This window comes from Paramisgurnus dabryanus, chromosome 20 (assembly GCF_030506205.2).
Source record: "Paramisgurnus dabryanus chromosome 20, PD_genome_1.1, whole genome shotgun sequence".
In the NCBI taxonomy this organism is placed as follows: domain Eukaryota; kingdom Metazoa; phylum Chordata; class Actinopteri; order Cypriniformes; family Cobitidae; genus Paramisgurnus; species Paramisgurnus dabryanus.
The window spans coordinates 35,395,931-35,418,704 of NC_133356.1; the positions used below are offsets into that span (position 1 = coordinate 35,395,931).

General features: G+C 40.7%; 1 protein-coding gene across 2 annotated transcripts in view; it reads left to right on the forward strand.

Annotated features, from left to right (window-relative positions):
- The window catches only part of plpp4 (phospholipid phosphatase 4), a 220,873-nt gene that overhangs the window by 100,397 nt on the left and 97,702 nt on the right, over positions 1 to 22,774 (forward strand). For both annotated transcript variants that reach the window (XM_065249199.1, XM_065249209.1), the window contains exon 4: positions 12,917 to 12,980. In XM_065249199.1, coding sequence (XP_065105271.1) covers positions 12,917 to 12,980 — 64 coding nt within the window. The remainder of the gene's footprint in view (positions 1 to 12,916; positions 12,981 to 22,774) is intronic.

Consider the following 22,774-nt stretch of genomic DNA (forward strand, 5'->3'; position numbering starts at 1 on the left):
CGTAAAAACTGACACTAAAGAAACTGGACAGCCAAAGCAACAAACTTTTTTACACATCAATAAATATGACAAACATTCGCGTGATAAAAACACACACACACAGGAAAAACAACGCGCTGATTGACACGTCGTAAAACACGCTCCGGACAGCAGACTAAAAACCATAAAATACGACACTCAAAACTGGACAGCATGTACACCTTTTGATTGATAGCCCCTCCCACCTGTCAAAATGTGATTGACAGGGTCATAAATCATATTTTGACAGTTGATGGTGGATAATAACTACTTCCATCTGTATTTCTTTGTTTTTTTAATGTAAAAAAGCATTTGATCGAATTAATAATGAAAAATTGTTTGTAAAACTGTTGAAAAGAGGTGCTCCCAATTGTTTTGTGAGAATATTAGTGTTTTGGAATGCTCATCAAATATTCCAGGTTAAATGGAACTATGCTGTATCTGCACCATTCTGGGTCAGTAACAGAGTGCAGCAAGGAGGAATTTTGTCATCTATACTATTAAATGTTTACATGGATGACTTATCAAATCAGTTAAATATGCTAAATACAGGCTGTCTTGTAGGCAACACTATTGTTAATCATTTTATTTATGCAGATGACCTGGTCTTGCTCTGTCCATATAGTGCTGGGCTGCAGCAGATGCTGAAGGTGTGCTCTCAGTATGGCCTTGATCATGATGTAAAGTATAATGCTAAGAAAAGCCATATAATGATAGTTAGAAGTGTTGAGGACAGGAAATCAACTTTCCTGACCTTTTATTTGTCAGACAGCCCTCTTGATGTGTGTGAGGAGGTGAAATACCTAGGTTATGTCATAACTGATGACTGGACAGATGACAAAGACCTCTACCGACAGCGATGTAATATTTATTCTCAAGCTAACATGCTTATAAGGAAGTTTTCTATGTGCTCTGACTCTTTGAAGTGCTCCCTGTTTAGAACCTACATAACATCGCTATATACTGCTCAATTGTGGTCTAACTATAGAAAAAAGTGTGAGCAGAGGCTTAAAGTAGCATATGATGCAATGAGGTTGCTGCTTTGTGTCCTTAGGTGGTATATAGTGCCAGCCAATTGTTTGTGTCCAATAGGGTACCAGTGTTGGGAAAGTTCACTTTCTATATGAACTAGTTCAGTCCATAGTTCATATTTCAAAATTTTTAACTAGTTCACAGTTCCAAAAATAAACTAATTTACAGTTATTTTTTCCCACATTATTATTTTTTTAATTATAGCCCATATAGAACCACAGACAGCAATTATTTTATCAGTTTTAACACTGAAGCTAAATGCGTCAGATTTCATCTTCATATCCAACTTTAAATCCTTATCCAACCAGGGTTTACATTAGCATTGACTGTCTTTAAATTTTTGTGTTTGCTTGCACATACATTGAAAGGCTAGCCGGGTGCTTCAAGGAGGGAGGCAAGAAGCACTGCGAGGCGTCGCGTGTATAACAACTCGCAGGTATTGCACACCGCACGTGCACGTTAAATAGCGTGAGCTTACTCAGAGTCTATTTCAAGATCCAGAATATGCGTTAGCAGCCTGTTAATCGTTAACGATTTAGGACAAATATGATGTGATTGATTGTTAAACTATGTGAGTGGTGCGGCAGGGATTTCAGCAGCGTGTGGTGTTTATTCCGCTATACATTAAGGCCTGTTTACAGTGTGTTTCACATAGAAATCAGGCACCCTATTGAACGACGTTAAACTGAGAGAATGTGCCGTTCACAAGCACCAGAATGAACAAGTTCACAGTAACGTTCATCAGGCAGTAATACGGTACGTTCACGTTCACCCAAAATATGAACGAGTTCATGAACTTTAGTTCAGACACAACGCTGTAGGTGTGCTGGACTTTAATTTGTGTTCTAAAGAAGGACTTTTATTTTGATATAGTTTTGACTTTTTTCCATAGTTCTTCCTATTGTTTCCTGTTTTAAGAGGAAGTAGGCCATATTACTTTACTGCTTTAGTTTTACAAGGTGCTACATGTGGTTGCAGTCATCAAACATCATCATGCCATTTAAAGCCCTTTAAAATGCAATATCTGTAAGTGTGTTTGTTTAACTTTGTTTTGTGAGCATTTTGAGGTCTTTATTGCTGTGCTATTTGTTAAAGTATTCAGTTAAGCATGTTTGTAACTTTCTATTTAAGTTTGCAAAGTATTCATCTATGCTGTTGATATACAACCTTGTGTACTTCAGAATGTTCATTTATTTGATGATTTGTTAACTTTATGAAATTTATATTTGTGTATTTTTCTATTTTTTGTAGTTTCACATTTTCAAGATTAAACTTCATTAACTGCATTTGTGGAGTTTATTGTGGAAGTGTTTAGCGGCTAGATAACTGAATTTATTGAAAACAGTGAGGCCAGGGACAGTAGGGTACCTACCTGTTTGGCTTTATATGTGCCACCTGGACAAGTCAGAGAACCAAATAATTGAAGCTCTAGTCAGCCCTTTGAAAAGCTGTTATTGTTGTGATTTGAGGCAGAGGCGAGTGAGGATCCAAATGCAGTTAAAGTATTTAATAATATAAAACAAGTAAACAGACAGGCAGGCAGAACACAGAGCTCCCTGCTGAAAAAAACAGCATACCAGCAAGACCAGCATATGTTGTGTTTTGGTGCTGGTTTGCTAGTGAACACCAGCTAAACCAGCATCAGCACCAGCATTAGCACCAGCTAAACCAGCACCAAACCAGCAATAGCACCAGCTAAACCAGCATTAGCACCAGCATCCCATGCTGGTCATACCAGCATATGTTGTGTTTTGGTGCTGGTATGCTGTGACCACCAGCTTAACCAGCATAGACCAGCATAATTCCCATGCTGGTTTAATGCTGGTTTTTTTCAGCAGAGATAACATACAACGACTAGCAACAGGGAAGTGAAAAAACAGTGTAGATATAACAGACAGGAACCAATCACAAAGCAGAGACAATGAATAACAACACACAAGATGGAAGGAATGAGTCTAATGAGTGTCCATGGCAACTAACAAAGGGGGTGGAGCAAACAACCAACAGCAGGGCAAAACACAGACAGGATCATGACAGTTACAGATTCACTTCTAGGTTAAGGCATTGGTGCAATTGCCTGTATGTCCTATAGGCTAATATGTGATTTCTTATGTATTTTGTGTCTCTTTTATACTATTTATTATTAGTGGTGGGCAGAGCGAGGCTTCGTGAAACACTGAAACAGCTGAATTAATTTTGCCGTATGTTGCGAGGCTTCAAAACATCAATCCGAAACCGCCTCCACAGTGACACCTAGCGGTTTTTTGCATGTCTTTACATGAAGCAGCCGTGGCAAGATTTTAGACGAGTGCCGACAAATTGTATCTCACACGTTGTTTGATTGGCACACAAGTGATAGAATGGGAGAGTGGATGGTGTTCTCGACTCTCATGCAAAGATCTAATGATCGAACCCGGCAAATGCATGCGCTACGTCATCATAATAAAATAAAAAATTTGTTGTTGTTTTAACATCTGTTTGACAACTACATGAGCTTTTAGGCTTACAATTGTCGATAACTATAGGCTATTCAGGTCTATTTAATTAAAAAAATGGAATTGGACATACCAAATAAATAAGAGATTCATAAAATAAATCAAGCCATAATATTCCACATTGTTTACAACTAAAGATCTTTATTCAAATATATAAATTGTTCTGTGTTGATGGACTCAGCCAGCTTCTTTTTTACATATAAAGTCTCCAGCCTCACACAAGGGACACTTGTTGCTGACATGCAATTGTTTGTAAGTAGCCTAACTGTTACATACAAATGAGGAAAAAATACTTATTTTCAGTAATTTAAAGTACTTGATCTTGGCAAATACGCATCTATGATGTATTGTCAGATTTGTTTCGCCTCTTCTTCTATACTCTTTTTATACCCTCCTGTTGAGTTTGGGTTATGCTGCGACCTCGCTTATAAAGTTGAGAAACACTTGCCTTGTTATTTAAATACACCACAAAAAGTATTGGAAAATGGTCTTAGGTTTGACAAGTAGATACATGTAAAACCTTAAGCTTACCATGAAATGTGTCACAAGCCGAATGTCGAGTAAAATGGAATGTATATGATATGTTAACAGCGTGACTAGTTACCTTTAAAAAATATTAGTGTGAGCCTTCAGGTGCCCCTTGAGGTTGTGTGGTATTCTTCCCACCTAATTTGTGGCCACATTTACCGTCATCTCCCAATATGAATTCCGTTTTTCTTTCTGATGGATTATACTGAAAATATGTCCATAAATCATCTTGTTGTTTCCGTTTATTGGCGTCACTGCCACGGTCCTTCGAACTCGCCACAGCCGCAGGTGCAGGGCTCTCAAGTCTCACGCATTCACTGTGAGACACACGCATTTCAGTCAGTTCACACACTCACAAACCACACATTGTATTTCTCACGCTGAGAAGTAAGAGATAAACTGTCCTGCTATATACAATTCAAATTGTATATATTCAAATTGCTCTCGCGTTACTTTGATGTCATCCACTTGTCGTTCCTTGCAGCGCCTCATGAATGCATCCTACCAGGCAATAAGAAATGAGAAGTTGTTTTTGGTTAAATTCAGAGTAAAAGTATCAAATCTAATTATTTACTTGAGTAAGAGTAAAAAACTATTAGAGGAAAAATCTACTCAAGTACTCAGTTACTTGTTACTTCCGAGCTGATGGAAAAGAAGTGTAAAAACACTGAATTTCAGACTACTTGGAGGGTTTTTACAAACCTCTCCTTGAAAGTCTCATTGTTCTGCTTATATACTGCTTATAAACCTAGGTTAAAGTAAAGCAGCCTATCTCAGTACTGCAACATCACATAACGTGTCATTAAAAAAAAATTGACAGTTAACTGTGTCTTTATTTTCACGTTCACAACACAATCTTGGCAGCATCTGCCTTTAAACAAGCTAACAGTAAACAAAAAAGAATGTGTGTGTCGGTTTTTTATCATGTTTTTATATGAATAGCTTATTTTCATTGCCATTAAAGTGCAATTACTCAACATAAGCAGCTTGACAAAATGCTTATTTTAGAATTTCAAATGGAACTATTGTTTTTGCAAATCAACTCTACATTTATTATAATATATTAATACATGTTTCTTTAAAAACATAGGCCTACTTTATTCTTTTATTTTCATAAGTATATAGATTCTTTAGGAAGGAATTAAATAAAATCCAGTTTTGATTCGTATGTATTTTCTACACTTAAGTAAGGTGTCCAGTTATGTGTAGGGGAGAACAGGGGCGAAAGTACAATTTTTTCAGAAAAAAGATAATGTTTAAGACAGAGATATATTTTACTGTGGTCAGTAACTCACAGGTGTGGTCTATCAATACCAGGTGGAATTTTGAACAACTGTAAAATGACTAGTATAATTTCACTTTGAACATAAGTGTGGTGAATTGTTACTTTTTAAACACAACAAAACAAGATAGATTTTTGTGTTACACTTGTTTTTATTAATTATACATGACTATGACCTCTTTAATATGTAACTGCAAACATATTTTGTAATTTATCTTTGTAAAAAATAATTAAGTTACATTTTCATTTTAAATGTCAGTTTTATCAAATGTTTCAAAAGCATCCAACAGTACAAACTTAAATTCAACAGTTTAAACACTATGAACATTAAAGTAAATAAATTAGAATAATATACTGTAAATGGGACAAAAGTAAGTGTTACTTTAGTCTCGACAGGATCTCCTCACATTTAAACCCGATTTACTTTTATTTTGTAAAACTCTTGAAGTCAAACTTCAGGATGTGTTAGAGCACTAAATAACCTGTAGATTGATGAAACGAGAAACACAACGTGTTATAAGAAAACAATGACCGCTTTTGGAATTTACTTATGGTTGAAAACACCTTACTGGATGTACACGCGGAAAACTGTGAGTAAATAATGCAAATTTGTCAGCTCTGTCAAGGGTTGTAAAGATGCTGTTTGGGATGCAAATGTTATCAGTCCTCTGAGAAAATCGCTTTGTTACTTTCGTCCCGTATTACTTTTGCCCCGGTTCTTCCATATTATTAATGCAAGACGTAACATTATGCTGTTCAATGTGTTTAGCTTTGTGGGGAAATTATATGGAAATGTGCAGATGTGAGTGTTGTTTGTAAGGTAAGACTAATTTTCATTGCTTGTACAAGAGCGCATATGACAAAAACACTCGGACAGTGTGTGACATAGTATTATAATAAGGTAAAAGTGCCCATGGTTACCAAATGGCCAACAGTAGCCGTTTCTCAATGTCAAGGAAGGATCCTCGGAAGATAGAATTTCGAGGATGCTACGTCATCGACGTCCGTCGAAGGACTGTTCCAATGTCGAGGATCCTCGAAATTTCAGCCAAGGACTGAGTCCTTCGTTTGAGAAATATCCCATATACAGGAAAGGATGCAAATTTGTATCCTTCGCGCTCTTCACGCGCTGAAATCACCCACAATCCTATGCGCGCAGCACCGAAAGCACAACTTTCAATCACGCACTTGCTAGCCTGTTCCATTTAACGTGTTCTCTGAATGCCTAAAAGGAGCCTCGCCTAGCCTCTGAAGGAAGTGACTTTTAAGGACTAGTCCTGCCAAAGGAAGTATCCTTGACATTGCGAAACGTCTACTGACACTTACCCGTGTTGTTTCAGGTTGGAGATTGAATTCCTTCACATTGAGATGTCAGTTCGTTTTGGTGCACAAAGCATGCATCGCATTATGAAACTATTCTTTTTGACCTTTTGTAGTGTAAACATAGACCGAACTTGAGGCCACGCGTAATCTGCCTCCGATAGATTGCATAGGTCATCCTCCGCCTCAGTCATCTCCTTTCATCTACGTGCGCTAAAGGGTGATGCGTAGCCACCTCTCGCAACGCACACATCCTCTCTAACGTCTCGCGAGACTTTCAAACAAGCCATATAAACTTAAAAAATATATATTCATTAATTATGCGACAGTAGCGCAGTAATGCCACCGAATGTAGCGAAGTAAAAGTACAGTTTTTTCACTAGAAATATACTTGAGTAAGAGTAAAAAGTACCCAATTTTAAATTTACTCTAAAAGTACTAGTTTCCCAAAAAAATTACTCAAGTAAATGTAACGGATAGGGGTGGGAATCGCTTGGACCCTCATGAATCGCTTCAGAATCGATTCTTAGGGTCCCGATTCGATTCAGAATCGATTCTTGACATAATAATTTGCAAATCTGTGACGTCATTACATCTCATTTGCTCTCAAAGCCAGGTTAATGTTTACGCTTTTGCTACTAGTCTCTGAACTGTCATATACTGTACTTTAATGCAACTAAGGGATAAATAATGTCATTCTTATATACATATATGTCCTGTTTCTGTAAGACATTAAAACCAGTAAAAATAGTAATTAAACGTGACATTAATTCTATATGTTAACCGGCATTAACTTCCACGAACTGACTAACGTTAAGCGTCTAATCATCATCATTATACACAGTGATTGGCAGCATTACTGTATTTATATAATGCAGCGCACCCAGCGACTGAATAACAAACTATGTGCATATTTTTACAGAAGTATTCATGTTATATCTAAACAGTCAGTGGATGGTTTAGGGCAGGGGTGTTCAATACGTTGATCGCAAAGCAGTGGCGAAGCCAGAAATGTTCAAGTGGGTGGGCCTTTATAAAACAGGGTGGGCAAAGCATAGAATGTACATATATTGGGAGTGTTTACGCCCATGGCCGGCATCTTTTTCCCAATTTAAGTGCAGCTTTTTTCAAAACAGCCAGCAGCTGTCCATTTTTTTTCCGCGCTGTGGTCTAAAAATATTAAACTCTGGATGAATAGCTCAGCTTGTCAATGTAAGTTCTCACACGGCCGTCCAATCACAGTGGGTGAAAGGGCGGGACTAATATCACAACAACCAACCGGCTCACAGCTCAAGTATCACAGGGGCTGTTTACACTTGGTATTAAGATGTGTTTTCATCGATCGGATCACAAGTGGACGAGAGAGACACATTGCGTTTACACCTGGTATTTAAATCCGTCTCTTTTGTCCACTTTCGACCGCATCTGTCCTGAATACTGTGAGGGGGTGGTCTGTGAGACGGTGGGCGAGTCTCTCTGCTGTCATTCAAACGCGAGCGGGAGTAATTATGAGTTTATATGGAAGCAAACTTATATTATGTCGGAGCCCGCTGCTTGTTTAGCAAGTATACATGCTGCACAGTGTTTTGTACGTTTATTTGTTGGAGCTTTCTCTGAATTTTCAGCGCAATTGATGAAATAGGATCGCGCAACTTTCACGCTTTCAAAACGAAACTAAGGAGAACACCCCGCAGTAGTTTTATCAATGAAAGGCTAAAAATAGCGCTGTTCAACGTGTGTTCGCGCCAGAAGTAAAAAAAAAGACGTAAAACTTGTGTTTAATACCTCAGATTAGATAAATGGGCGGAGAGAAGGCGGTCGCATGTGGCTGTTCGAACGCATTCAACCACATTGCGTTCCGCAACTCCAAAGCGATCCGATCGAAAGTGGTTTCGACTACCTCTGAATGTGGTTGAAAGTGGTCGAAAGTGGACGCGTTCAAAACGTTTTGAACAGCGTTTACACCTGGCATTAACGTCATCCACTTGTGATCCGATCGACGAAAACGCATGTTAATGCCAAGTGTAAACAGCCTCACAGACACCAAAGCGCTTGGCTGAAAAAACAGCTGGCATTTGGCGTCCTCCAGGCGTTTTCAGCCGCGTTTAAAAGCTTTGGTGCACGCTACCTAAGCCAAGTTACCTTGATGCCATGCAGGCAGCACAATGTTTCAAGGGGAAATTTATAAAACAACTTAAATAACCAACCAGCTTGTCTACAGTATATGGGCAGGTGGGGCTGTGCCTGTTTTATACAGTCTATGAGCAGTGCCCCACCAAATTATTAATCCACTTGAAAACACAGAACTCAATATAAACTGAATTAGTAACGGAATTAGTTTTTACGTTATTTACGTTGCGTGAACGTAGATTCGAACAATATGTCATTCCTCCTCAGCAAAATGCATGACGTGAAAGCATCATAGGCTACGACAGATTCAACAGGTAGTGATTTTACTAAAGAACTCGTTCGAAAGATTGTTATTTAATGAGACAATGGCCATCAATGACCATCACTTCTGACTGGATTTTTCCGGAACCATATTAAACATGATGTCCTCTGTGGAAGTCCATAAAGTGCTATTTTGCCCTCGCATCTAAAGAGACAGCGTCTACTCGAGAGATTTAATCGCTTAAACGATGAAACAAGAGTTTGCAAACAGAGTCAAACCAGGGACTCCCAACCTCCGCCATTTTAGCTCTCTTCTGACTCGGCGCTCCCCACCCCCGTCTTTGAGGGCGTACCCAAGCAAAGCAGAGAGGGCTGAACTATGATAATGTTGGTCTTATCTACGTCACTAATCCCAGGAAGTAAACTGTTGCCTACAATCCGAGTGTTTTTTGTAGTCCTCGAACGTTAGAGACGATAACTCGCGTCATCGTTTTCTTTGAGGTATGTACTTTTTGAATATCGTTAGCATGTACTAATGCACACTTACACACAAAAGGATGTTTAAAAACGTGTATCTCATAATAGGTGCTCTTTAAATTGCCTGAAACAATGAAAAGTATAGGCTTTCTGAAATTAATAAAGATGCATTTCATTATTATTGCCCTTTCATCATTAAATGTTCTGCAATACTGTATGTGTACAGTAAGCTCAAGTTAAAAAAGTACAAATCCATAATCTATTTAAAGTGATCCATTTTTATGTACTAATTTTGTAATATAGCCTAATTTTTTTTGGTTCTTTAGTACATTAATATGAAATATGCTAAAATGTAATACACAATCAACTTGTAATACATTTGAACCCATCTTTGTATGAAAGATGAGTAAAAAATTTCCTTTAAATGTATACATTTTTGTAATACGAGATAGTATGCTAAATGATTTTCAGTTCATATTCATTACATCTCAAAATAACACCGAATACAGCACTTTACAGTGCTCCCCAAAAATAAAAATTCTGTCATCATTTTGTCACTCTCATGTCATTATAAACCTGTATAAATTTCTTTGTTCTGAAAAACGCGAAGATATTTTGAGGAATGTTTGTAAGAATACTATGGAAGTCAATAGGGCTCATTAACAATTTGTTAACAAAACATTAGGTAAAATTAAACTGTTAGCAAAAACTTGAGAATTGGGTGGGGCCGAGGGGTCGCTGTCGCAAATACCCCCTCCCCGACCGATGTAATCTCACTCCAAACTTTTGGTAAAACTTAAGAGCCCTGCGCAGGTGTGTTGTTATGTGGAATCTGGTGTGCGTGCGTGCCATGGCGGCAGCCAGGTGGTGGGCGTGAGTGAGACTGTGTTGACCCAAAACAAGGATAGGAAGGCGGCATTGCTGATACTTTTTAGCTAAAAAGAGACAGATTTCACGCAAAATTGGCAGAAATGACATGAATTGTGAACGTCAGACTTATAATCATTTTCGTTCCGTCTCGTCAACAAAAACTCGAAAGCGTCTTGTCATGTTTTCGTCACCTTAGAGACATTTTTTAGCTAGTCATAAAAAAAAGGATGCGTCTACAAAATCATTTCGTTATCGTCATCGTTGAGGAAAACAACACTGGGTCGAAGTCTTCTGTAATGTGTCTTTTAGGTTTGGGATCCATTTGCAAGTGTGGCATAACGAGGGGGTTGGGGGATAGCTTTGTGACGAAAGCAAAGATTTTGCATAAACTCCGACTACGCCACCCCGGGACTTACACCCAGGGAAATAATCCTTACGCCCAAAAAGGCGGTAAGGCACACAAGTTCATTCCTCAGAACAAGAGCAATAAGCAGGAGATCTGGGTATAATACAAAAATATAAAATTTATTTTTGTAACCTTCATTGAGGTAGGAGAATGACTTAAAACAGGCCTAGACTGATGTTACTCCACACAGCTCTCTTTTATACTCCAACAAGAAAAGACACAAAACAAATTACATAAAACATCACAACATCACAAAACATAATTATACAAAAAGTACAAAACAACTGTAGGAAAAAAAGAAATATCCTTACTGCAAAGAATGCAGCGACTGGCAACAGTCAAAATAACAAATAAAAACATAATACATCAACTTACAGGGCTGAAGTTCCCACAGGAGTGATCGCTGGCGTAAATTATCATAAAGCACTCACACACACCACACCGTGAATTCAGAGCACTCATACACATCAAAATGTGTAGCACGGCAACCGTTGTACCACCACCATTAAAAGATCCTTTGCCCGTGGAAACCCCCAGCTCCTGAAAGCAAAGCAACACACACCAATAAATGACAAATGGGGCTACACAGAAGTCGTCATACGGCGCGAACACAAAGTTCATATGCCAGCTTCAATGTGCTGGACAATCCTCCACTCAGAAATAGGATTTTGCAGTAAAGCTTAGAAACCAGACAGTTTACAGTCCATGATACCACTGTAAAGATAGTGACAATGTTTCAGCGGTGCGACACAGCAGCGCGAAAATCAAACTGGAGCAACAGAGGAAACACAGCATAGGACAAAAAGGGAGAATCCTAAAATGAATAAATATAATATTAAAACTAAATCACAACGTCATACTCAAACATTTCGACTTTGGGCTGAACACTTACCAAACAGTAGTATCACCTCAGACACACTACAGTTTTACAGCACAAGTTTACCAACATCAGGTAAACAGCAGCTAGCTGAGGGTAAACAGTAATTTAACCCACTCAAGTACAGGAGGGCACCAGCACAACAGACAAAACGCTCTAAAACCAACACAACATTAGTTTTAAATAACAAACAAATTAAAACTACTAACATTTACACACAATCCTCACCTGTCGCTATCGTTGCGAACACCAAGGGGAAAGCCGGACATGACGCATTCCGGGCAGCAGCCAATCGCCGCTTAAAAGGGGACTGCCACTCCCTAATAGGTGGTGATAGCTGTCAATCACAGCTCACCTAATACTGCTACAAATTACACAAGCTTTTATTAAGCACGATCGTAAACAGACGGGCAAGGTCAATCACCAGCAAACACAGCAATATGGGCAAAGCAAAACTCATAGTCATGGAACAGGCAAAAGGGTCAGGGCAGGTGGCAAACAAACAGTGTAAACAATCCAAGAAAACACAGGTAAACTAAAGTAAATATAACGCTCAGACATGATGGCCAGGGCAAATCACGACTTCGCAAATACTGGCAGTGAACGTGTGGTTTAAATGTATGCAGAATTTATTGTATGTCCCTTTGAGCACACAACCCCTTAGCAGGAACTGCAGCATACCCGGAAGTGGATGGTATTACCGCCATAATAACCCTAATAGGACATAACACAAATCAATAAATGGTAACGTAAAAATAAACCAGTGTGTTTTGTCATTATTGTCAGAAAAGTTTAAACGCATCTCCGTGCATATCTGCAATTAAATCTAAATTATTTAACTATAACAGAATTAATGATCTGTCGGGCAACCAAGAAACACAACACTTAGCAATGGTGAAGATGTCACATAGCATCTCATCATCACAGCCTGTATGTGGGTCCGAAAGTATAGTCAATATTTAGGGGATGGATCCCTCTGGTGGCAATCGGGAAGCAGAACAGGAGCTTCATTCTTTACAGATAGTAACTAGTGAGACTGATGAACAAGACCATTTGATTGTTTGTAAGTAAGACCATTTGTAAGTTATTAGCGAGATTTTGAAATGCAGTCAAAACTTAACTGGCATCCATTGCAGTGAAAATTTATATCAATCACAGTAATCAGTTTTTCTCTTGGTTTATTTGTAATCTACTTTTCTTCTTGTTTTTGTGTTTTTCAGCTGTATCTCTTGCATTAGCTTTGAATGGTGTCTTCACAAATACCATCAAGTTGATAGTTGGAAGGTAATGTACAGACACCACTTCCATTAGATGTTGTGGTGTTTACTGCGAACCAGTTTATAAAGTTCATTGGTATTCCACAGCTACCATGACTTTCACATACATTTTTACTCAATTTAAAGAGGACAACTTCTTCATAACCACTGGTCAGTGGCATTTTACAGAACTTAAAGATGTGCAAGATAGGCTTATAATCAATCCTGTACTGGACAGGCAACCAGCCCAGAGAAGAAAAGATTGGTGAAATATGGTTCCACTTGCGAGTCCTCGTCAGAAGCCTAGCGGCAGCATTCTAGAGTAATTGCAGTCGTTTTAATTCCTTTTTCACAGACACCCACATACAAAGAATTACATACAAAGAATCAGCTTTTCACAGTAAAGGAAAGAAAAGGTTTAACCTTCGCCACTAGGTGTAAATGATAAAAACTTAACAACCAAATGTATATGTTTATCGAATTTTAAGGAGTTATTATCAAACAGTACCCCCAAGATTTTTGGTAACAGGTATACAAAGAGGGGTCAGCTCACCTAAAATTGAAAATTCAGGAAGAGGAGTGTATTATAATCTATGTGCTTTCTTAATAAACACGCAGTACACCGTCATGTCCAACTCACATGGTGAACAACTGTTTATTCTTCCGCTCCCTCCCACATACATCATCACACCGCGCTCTCCTGTGCATTATGGGTAATGCAGTCCCTATTGTTACACCTCCCCCTTTAAGCTAAGCAATGCAATTCTTTTATCAGCCACACATATTAACATATTAACATTTCTCTTTTAAACATATTGTAACATTTTCCATTTCAACACATTTTTATAACATTTTCCTTCTCTATATTAAATCCTCATAAACATTTCCATCTTATCCTTCTTCTTTTTTTTTTTTTTCAGTCCACAGACTTAATTGATTGAACTATAAATTAAGTCTTTCTGGGGGCCTGTAAACCCTGCTTACTCTAGAAATGCCTCCAATGGGTCGAAGATGTTTTCTGTTTCTCCGCAACACCCCTTTGTCAGTTTCTACAATGTATGATCTTGGGGTCTGGGCTGGTCTGCGCACTAATCCATGAATCCTCTCCGTGACCAGCCACACCTTTTGATCCGTCTGCAAAGGAGGCACGTGACGTGACTTATGACGACAATTGTAGTACATAGCCTGACGTAGTCTTGTTTCCTTATCCTTTCTTCTGTATTCCTGTAGATCTGGCCACTCAGGATGTAGTTTTCTTGAAATTTGTGGTAGGGTGGTGCGGAGACATCTGCCCATGAGAAGTTGAGAAGGGGAGAACCCGTGCTCCAGAGGTGTTGCTCTGTATGTAAGCAAGGCTTTGTTGAAATCATTTTGTTTAGCCCACAGTCCTTTAATTGTGCGTACAGCTCGTTCAGCCTCTCCATTTGCTTGGGGATAATGAGGGCTGCTTGTGGTGTGTTTGAAATTGTATTCCTGTGCGAACTCTTGGAATGTATGTGATACAAACTTTGGTCCGTTGTCAGAGATTACCTCCTCTGGAATACCATGCCTAGCAAAGACCTCTTTAACAGCTTTGACTGTGACCTCAGCTGATGTGACATTAAGATGTGCAACTTCAATGTATCTGGAAAAATAGTCCACAATGAGTAAGTATGTTTTCTTCTTCCATTCGAACAGATCCATTCCGATTCTCTGCCATGGACGTGCTGGGAGTGAGGAAGGTAAGAGTGGTTCGCAATGAACTATTTTGTAGCGACTGCATGTGTGGCACTGTTCCACCATTTGACGAATGTGTGATGAAATACCTGGCCACCAGACGGAGTGTTTTGCTCTAGCACGGCACTTTGTTATCCCCTGGTGTCCATCATGTATTCTTGTCAAGATGTCGCCCTGCAGTGTCTCTGGAATGACAAGTCTGTCACCTTTAAGCAAAATGTCATCAGGTACAGTCAATTCTGCTCTCACATGCCAGTACGGCATCAGCTCTTTATCCACTTGATGTTTCTCTGGCCATCCTGCAAGACAGTGTGCTTTTACCTTTTTGCAGGTGACGTCCTCTGCTTGAGCTAGTTTAATCATTTGCAGTTTGTTGTCCGTTACAGGGAAGGAAGACACAACTGTATCCACAAAGACATTTACATCCTTTTCTAGCTGCAAGTCAGTCTGTGATGGACCCACTTCTAGTGGTGCCCGTGAGAGTGTGTCTGCTGTGATTAGGTTCTTTCCTGGAACATGCTGGATATCAAAACTGAAGCGCAGCAAGCGAAGGCGGAATCTGAGAATTCTAGGTGGGAGTTCATCTAGTCCTCTGCTTCCCAGCAGTGGTATGAGAGGTTTATGGTCTGTAAGCATTGTGAAGTGCAGACCTTGTAGAAATGAAACCAGTCTCTCACATGCCCATGTCACTGCTAATGTCACAGGTGACGGTTTGTAAGGGCGGAACCAAAAGCATGGAAGACGATGGTTCCGCCCGGACGCTTTACTCTGAACACCGGAATTCCGGGGTTTCCCCGAAGACAAAATCAAGCCTGATTTCGCCCAGGTGGGGATAATTTACACAGCGGTTGCTGATAGGCTGATGAGGAGAAGAGGTAGAGAATATAAAGACCTTTGAAGACATCAAACGGGGTGCTTGTGGTGTACTTTGTATACGCTGTGTTGCTGCTTTGCAGACGGACTATGCTGGCTTGATCGTTTCCCTGGGGAAGAGAGAAAGGCACAGTCAGCTAGCGAAGGAATACTGGGAGACTTCATTCGTGAGAGAGCGGACACAGAGCATTCAACAGTGCAGATATTAGAAATCATTGACAACGAAGAGTGAGTCACAGCTGTAATACTTATCTGTATATTACTTGGAAGAGGAGTTGCTGGGTGTGTGTTTGCCTTGTGTTTGAGGTCCCTGGCCCCACTGGAGAGGGGAACGTGGGCAAGCCGCGGGGTGACCGGAAGCACGGACGAAGCAATTGGTAGGAAGCACCGTTCTCCAATCGAGCAGTGGCCCTGTGGAAAAAGGAAGCGCAGGTGAGCCAGAGGAGTGATAAACAACACGCCGGGCCTGTGAATAACACACATCTCACTCTCATCGGTGGTCTAGCTATCGCCCAACTATCCTCTCGAGGGAGTCGTAGCCAGGTGGCGAGGGCGATCTAAAAACCACGTGAAGTTGTATAAGAGTGCTGTGGGTGAGTTTCACTGATTGATGGTGTTTACGTTTTACTTGCTGTGTGTATGCTGTGCTTGTAGCGCCCAAACTGCCTAGCCTCGGACGAGTCGCGAGACGACATCTGTTGTGGCCTGGGTCCTACGGAGAGTGAGAAAATTAAGCCCTGTGCCCCGGGTGTGTCAACGAGAGCGTCGCTCCTCCAAAGAGCAGACAGTGGTGAAACCCAGTGAGTAACGTAGGAAGTGTACCGTGCGGATTGAGGGTCATAGCTGTGTGTGTACTGACCTTTCCAACAGAAGCTCGTGGTGTGCGGGGCCCCGACGAAAGTTCGCCCCAACTCGTGACCCCGGCCGTGGAAGTAGGAGGGGGAGTTCGGGAAGCGTTCGGCTCCGTGCCACTGAGCCCATTAGTCCTTTCAACGCCCGGACAGCTTGAGTGGATGGGCGAAGGATCACGGTGCACTGACGCTGTAGTGAAAGTCCACTGTCTGCGAGCGGACGAAGATCCTCAGTACTGTGAGTAACATACTCTGGAAGTGAAGTTAATCTGTGCTCATAGCAAATACTTACCTGTGTTCTAACGAAGGCTCTGTGTGAACGAAGGTCCCCAGTGCTGTGAGTAATATATCCTGTGAAGTGAAATTAACCTGTGCTTATAGCAAACGCTTACCTGTGTTCTAACGAAGGCTCTGTGTGAACGAAGGTCCCCAGTGCTGTGAGTAATATATCCTGTGAAGTGAAATTAACCTGTGCTTATAGCAAACGCTTACCTGTGTTCTAACGAAGGCTCTGTGTGAACGAAGGTCCCCAGTGCTGTCAGTAATATATCCTGTGAAGTGAAATTAACCTGTGCTTATAGCAAACGCTTACCTGTGTTCTAACGAAGGCTCTGTGTGAACGAAGGTCCCCAGTGCTGTGAGTAATATATCCAGTGAAGTGAAATTAACCTGTGCTTATAGCAAACGCTTACCTGTGTTCTAACGAAGGCTCTGTGTGAACGAAGATCCTCAGTGCTGTGAGTAATATATCCTGTGAAGTGAAATTAACCTGTGCTTATAGCAAACGCTTACCTGTGTTCTAACGAAGGCTCTGTGTGAACGAAGGTCCCCAGTGCTGTGAGTGATATATCCTGTGAGGAGAAATTAACCTGTGCTTATAGTAAACGCTTACCTGTGTTCTAACGAAGGCTCTGTGTGAACGAAGATCCCCAGTGCTGTGAGTAATATATCCTGTGAAGTGAAATTAACCTGTGCTTATAGCAAAGACTGACCTGTGCTCCAACGAAGGCTCCGTGTGAACAAAGACCCCCAGTGCTGTGAGTAATATATCCTGTGGAGCGAAATTAACCTGTGCTTATAGCAAATACTTGCTTGTGTTCTAACGAAAGGCTCTGTGTGAACGAAGACCCTCAGTACTGTGAGTAACATACTCTGTGAAGTGAAGTTAACCTGTGCTTATAGCAACAACTTACCTGTGTTCCAACGAAGGCTCTGTGTGAACGAAGACCCTCTGTGAACGAAGAACCCCGGGGTTGATCCAAAGAGCCACGCAACTAAGACCTGAGGGAAAGAAAGAGAAAGAAGGGTGAGAAGAGTAGCGACCTAGAACAACGTACCACTGCATAACTTTTATTTGATTCTGCCTCCAGGAAGAAGCGGAGCGCGCCACGGATTCTCGGACTAGAGCCCCAAAAGAGCCCCTGTCCCCAGTCCTTGTCCCAAGTGGCCCTGGAGGCGAGAAGAAGACTCATTAGTTTTAAATTGCCCTTTTCCCCTTCCCCCTTTCCTTTTAAATATTTAATAAAGTTTATTTTAACTGTAGTTACTCGTCTGTCTGGTCATTGGGGTGGTCTTGGGAAACTCCTCGAGGTGGAAGAGTTGAGAGGGGCGTGACCTTTAGTTATTCGGGTACGCCCCCAGCCGTGACACTAACGCTTCTTTTTCGATTTGCGCATAGCGCTTCTCTGTGTCGGTTAGACTCCTGGATATGTATGTGACTGGCTTCCATGTTCCATCGTTTTGTTTCTGCGACAACACAGCGCCTATGCCGTAAGATGATGCATCTGCAGCAACCTTTGTCTCTCTGTCTGGGGAATAAGCGGCCAGCACTTTTGGTGAACTCAATTCCTGTCTTAATCTGCAAAATGCTTGTCTCTGTGGCTCATCCCAGAGCCATTCATTTCTCTCCTTAAGCAGTTCTTTTAGCGGGACGGTGAATGAAGCAAGTTGAGGTAGGAATTTAGCAAGGTAATTTGCCATTCCAAGGACTCGGCGCACATCTGCCACACACCTAGGCTCTGGCATATGCAGAATAGCATTGACTTTGTTTGGGTCTGCCTCCAACCCTTTTGTTGTGATTTTGTGTCCGACGGAAAGCATTTCAGTCTTTGCAAACTCACATTTTTCATTTAGGGTAAGTCCCACTGATTGTAGTTTTGTCAAGACTTTGATCAGACGCTGGTCATGTTCAAGTTTGTCTAGGCCGAAGACAAGAATGTCATCTGCATGACATATGACACCACTGAAATCCTCCAGCAGCTGTGACATTCGCCTTTGAAAATGTTCCGGCGCCGATGCAATGCCAAATGAAAGTCTATTGAAAAAATATCTGCCAAATGGAGTAATGAATGTGGTGAGAGGTCTTGATTCTTCTGTGAGGGGGATCTGCCAGAAGCCTGATCTGGCATCCAGTTTTGTAAATACTGTAGCCTCTGACAACATGGCTAAAGACTGATCAACCGCTGGAAGAATGTGGTGCTCTCTCTTGACCCATTTGTTTAGATTTGTCAAGTCCACACATATACGTATTTTACCATTTGCTTGGTAAACCACAACCATTCCTGCGCACCATTCTGTGGGGCTGCTCACCTTTGAGATTACACCCATTGACTCCATTCTGTCAATCTCTTCTTTCACTTTCGTTCGGAGGGGTATGGGAACTCTGCGGGGTGTTGACAAAGCGTATGGTATTGCCTCTTGCTGCAGCTCTATGTGATATGGGTCTTTCAGCAATCCTAGGCCATTAAACACTGATGGAAATGCTTTAATGTAGTCGCAGTCCTGTTGCGTGACTGTTTCCATTCTGTGAATGAGATTTAAGGCCTCAATAGCGGGAAGACCGATAAGAGATTTTGTGAGTTTGTTTACAACATACACTTCCTGAATGCTGTTTTGCCCTTTAGCACTCAGCACACACTGGAAGCATCCTTTAACATCTAGAATGTTGTGTCCTGGGCCATACAGTATTTTGGGGGGTGTTTTCAGCTCACCAAAATTATTAGCTTTGAAGATGTCCTCTGGGATCGCAGACACAGCTGCTCCTGTGTCGAGTTTAAAATGGACAGGAGTTCCATTCACAGTGACAGTCTCGGTCCATTCTGTAACAGTCCCTGTTGACAGTTCTCCGAGAAAAGCATAATCCTCACTCCCTGAAGATTCTCTATCCTGTTGTGAAACGGAGTCCAATTTGTACGTCCGACACACAACCGCGTAATGACCCTTTTTCTTACATTTTCGGCACTCAGCATCTTTTGCCGGGCAGTCTTTCCATGAATGTTTCTTTCCCAGTCCACATCTACCACAGTCTTTTTGTATTGACTTCTGTTTCTTTTTATCATCCTGATATGTGTCCTGTCTCTTATACTGGAGCATTTTATTGCATGAAGCATTATGTCTGATTGCATCCATATTCAAACTGTGAGTGACTGGTGTGTCTGTTCCGTGTAGCACTGCTTGTTGTTTCTTGACTGTTTCATTTTGGCGCACTGTTTGGATAGCTTTGGCTAACGTTAGCTCCGCGTCCAGCTGTAAACGTTCTGACAGTCTTCTGTCACTGATGCCTACAACTATCCTGTCTCGGATTAACTCCTCTTTTAATGCCCCGAAATTACAGTGTTCTGCCAGCTTGTGTACTGCTGTTATGAAAGCCTCTACATTTTCACCGTTGTTTTGGAATCGCCTATTAAACTGAGCCCGTTCAAATATGACGTTGTGTTTACCGACACAGTGTTGTCTGAATGCTTCCACCACAGAATCATATTTCTTTCGGTCTGACTCACCCAACGGTAATAGAGCGAAGATATCATCTGCTTCGTCTCCCATGGCATATAACAAGGAGTTTATCTGGTATTCCTCTGTCTTTTCATTTAATCCAGACCCTAGACGAAAGCGCTCGAACCGTCTGATCCATCTCAGGTACTTCGCCGAATTTGAGAAATCAAACGATTCTGGATGCGATATCTGCACTGCTGCAACAGCCATCATGCAGTTTGCTTTATGCCCGCGGTTCTCTGTAACCTAGTCTTTAGGTTCACTTCTGACACCATGTATTATAATCTATGTGCTTTCTTAATAAACACGCAGTACACCGTCATGTCCAACTCACATGGTGAACAACTGTTTATTCTTCTGCTCCCTCCCACATACATCATCACACCGCGCTCTCCTGTGCATTATGGGTAATGCAGTCCCTATTGTTACAAGGAGGACCACCAAACTAAATGAGCTCAGTTTTACTTTCATTAAAGCAACACTATGTAGTTTCCATGTAAAAATGACTTACAGCTCCCCCATGTGGTTGAAAAGTGCAACAGTGCCTGGTATCAGACACTCTTCTGCCGGCAGGGGGAGGGGCGGAGCTGTGTTTCCTACCCTCCACCGCCACTTTCAGAGTGTGTTTGTAGCAGCTAGGAGGCTGCTCAGGTTGCAGCAACAGTACAATTTGTCCAGTTAAAAGTTGTTCTATCACTCAAATAATTTTAGAGACATTATTCAAAGGTAAAAAAAAACTACATAGTGTTGCTTTAAAGTAAAAAAAAAATTGCTGACATGCAGGCTTTAACCTCATTTAAACAGTAGACAAGGGAATCTATAGCATTTACATTGTTTTTCCTCAGAGGCGTGTAAATGTAGCTTTTAACAAGAAGTTGTACTACAGCATGTTTTAATGACACCGGAACCACACCAGAGTTCAAACTTCCATTAATAATAGACACAGTACTCAGGCCAATGATGTCAAAGACCTTTTTTAATAGCCATAATGGAATACTATCCAAAGGACAATTTGTGGGTTTCATCCGATCTACAATATCAGATGGAGTCTCAAGGCATACTGGCTCAGAATGTGGAAAAGTAGCATGGTACATTAAAGAAATCACAGGACACACATTAGAGTTTCCAATCTCAGATCTGATTTTGTGATCTTCTCTACCAAAAAATTTGCAATCTTTCACTTGAACTAATCACAGAATTAAGTGTGTTGAATAAAACTCATAATTACTATGGTGGTTACTAGCAATTAATGTTAAACAATTAATTGTGTGCACATCCCACCTTCTGGCAGAGTTTTCTGCACCTCTGTGATCCACAACAATCCGATGCAACCAGGGAAGATCAAAACAACATAGACAAAGGAATCGCCGGTGCAGTACAGATGTCTGTTTAAAAATAATTTAATAAAGGTGCCCAACAATGGCTAACGTTTCGATGCACAATTACATCTTCATCAGAGTCCTGTCTTCATCAGAGACATCTGTGCTGCACCAGCAATTCCTTTGCCTATGAAAACATTTAATGTCTGCAACACTGTTTTAAACTCCCATTTTTAATAAAAAACAGGGTTGAAACGTTGTTTTTTATTAAATATGGGAGTTAAAAATAGGGATGCGGACATTAATTTTTTTTCACTCTACTAGCAATTAAACCTGAAAGATAGTTCTTCTTTGCCTCTTTCACAGAATATTGATAGTGGAAAGTGATTCTCTAAAAATGCCATAAGACACCTAAAGTTTATCCCTCTTCCATTAGTGCTCAGCTTTTCTACAAGCCTGTCTAAGAGTCCAAGTGGCCTTATTAAATCAGGGCTCTGTCAGGTCTACAACAGAATTTAGAATGTAAGAGCGCAAGGAATTAAATTAATTCAAAGGTGCAGTGTTTAATTTTTAAAAGGATCTCTTGACAGAAATGCAAAATAATATACAAAACTATATTATCAGGGGTGTATAAAGACCTTTTTATAATGAACTGTTATGTGTTTATTACCTTAGAATGAGATGTTTTTATCTACATACACCAAGGGTCCCCTTACGTGGAAGTCGGCATTTTGTGCCCCATGTTTGTACAGAAGCCCTTAACGGACAAACTTTTTTTACTATGTTGTCTCCGTCGATGACATGTTTTTCCGGTGGCGGCTACCGTAGCTTTTTTATGCGTTTCAAAAGCGAGGGGTGAGCAGTGGACTGAGCCATTGGTTGCAATTCACAATCTCACAACTAGATAGTGCTAAAATGTACACACTGCACCTTTAACAACAATTCTATGTCTAAGGGGGATTTGCAAGAGTTGTTGTATGGGGGCCCTAATAAATGCATTTTCAAATTGCTGTAGGATCTATTTTCCGCACACGATGAGTTATAACACCAGCCTTACTTATTCATGATTGAAAGATATCTCAAAAGTGACTGATTTATGATCCGAAAAAGCCACGTCATCTATTACAATATTGCAAATTGAAAGAACGTGTAATAATACAAGCAGTGGCACCCCTAGAAAAATTTAAATGGGGGGCAGAGGGGGCCATAGCAAATCATGGGGTGGCACCAAAAAATTATTTAGTGTAAGGTGTGTTATATTTATTTACTTTTGTTTCTGGTTAATGTAACAT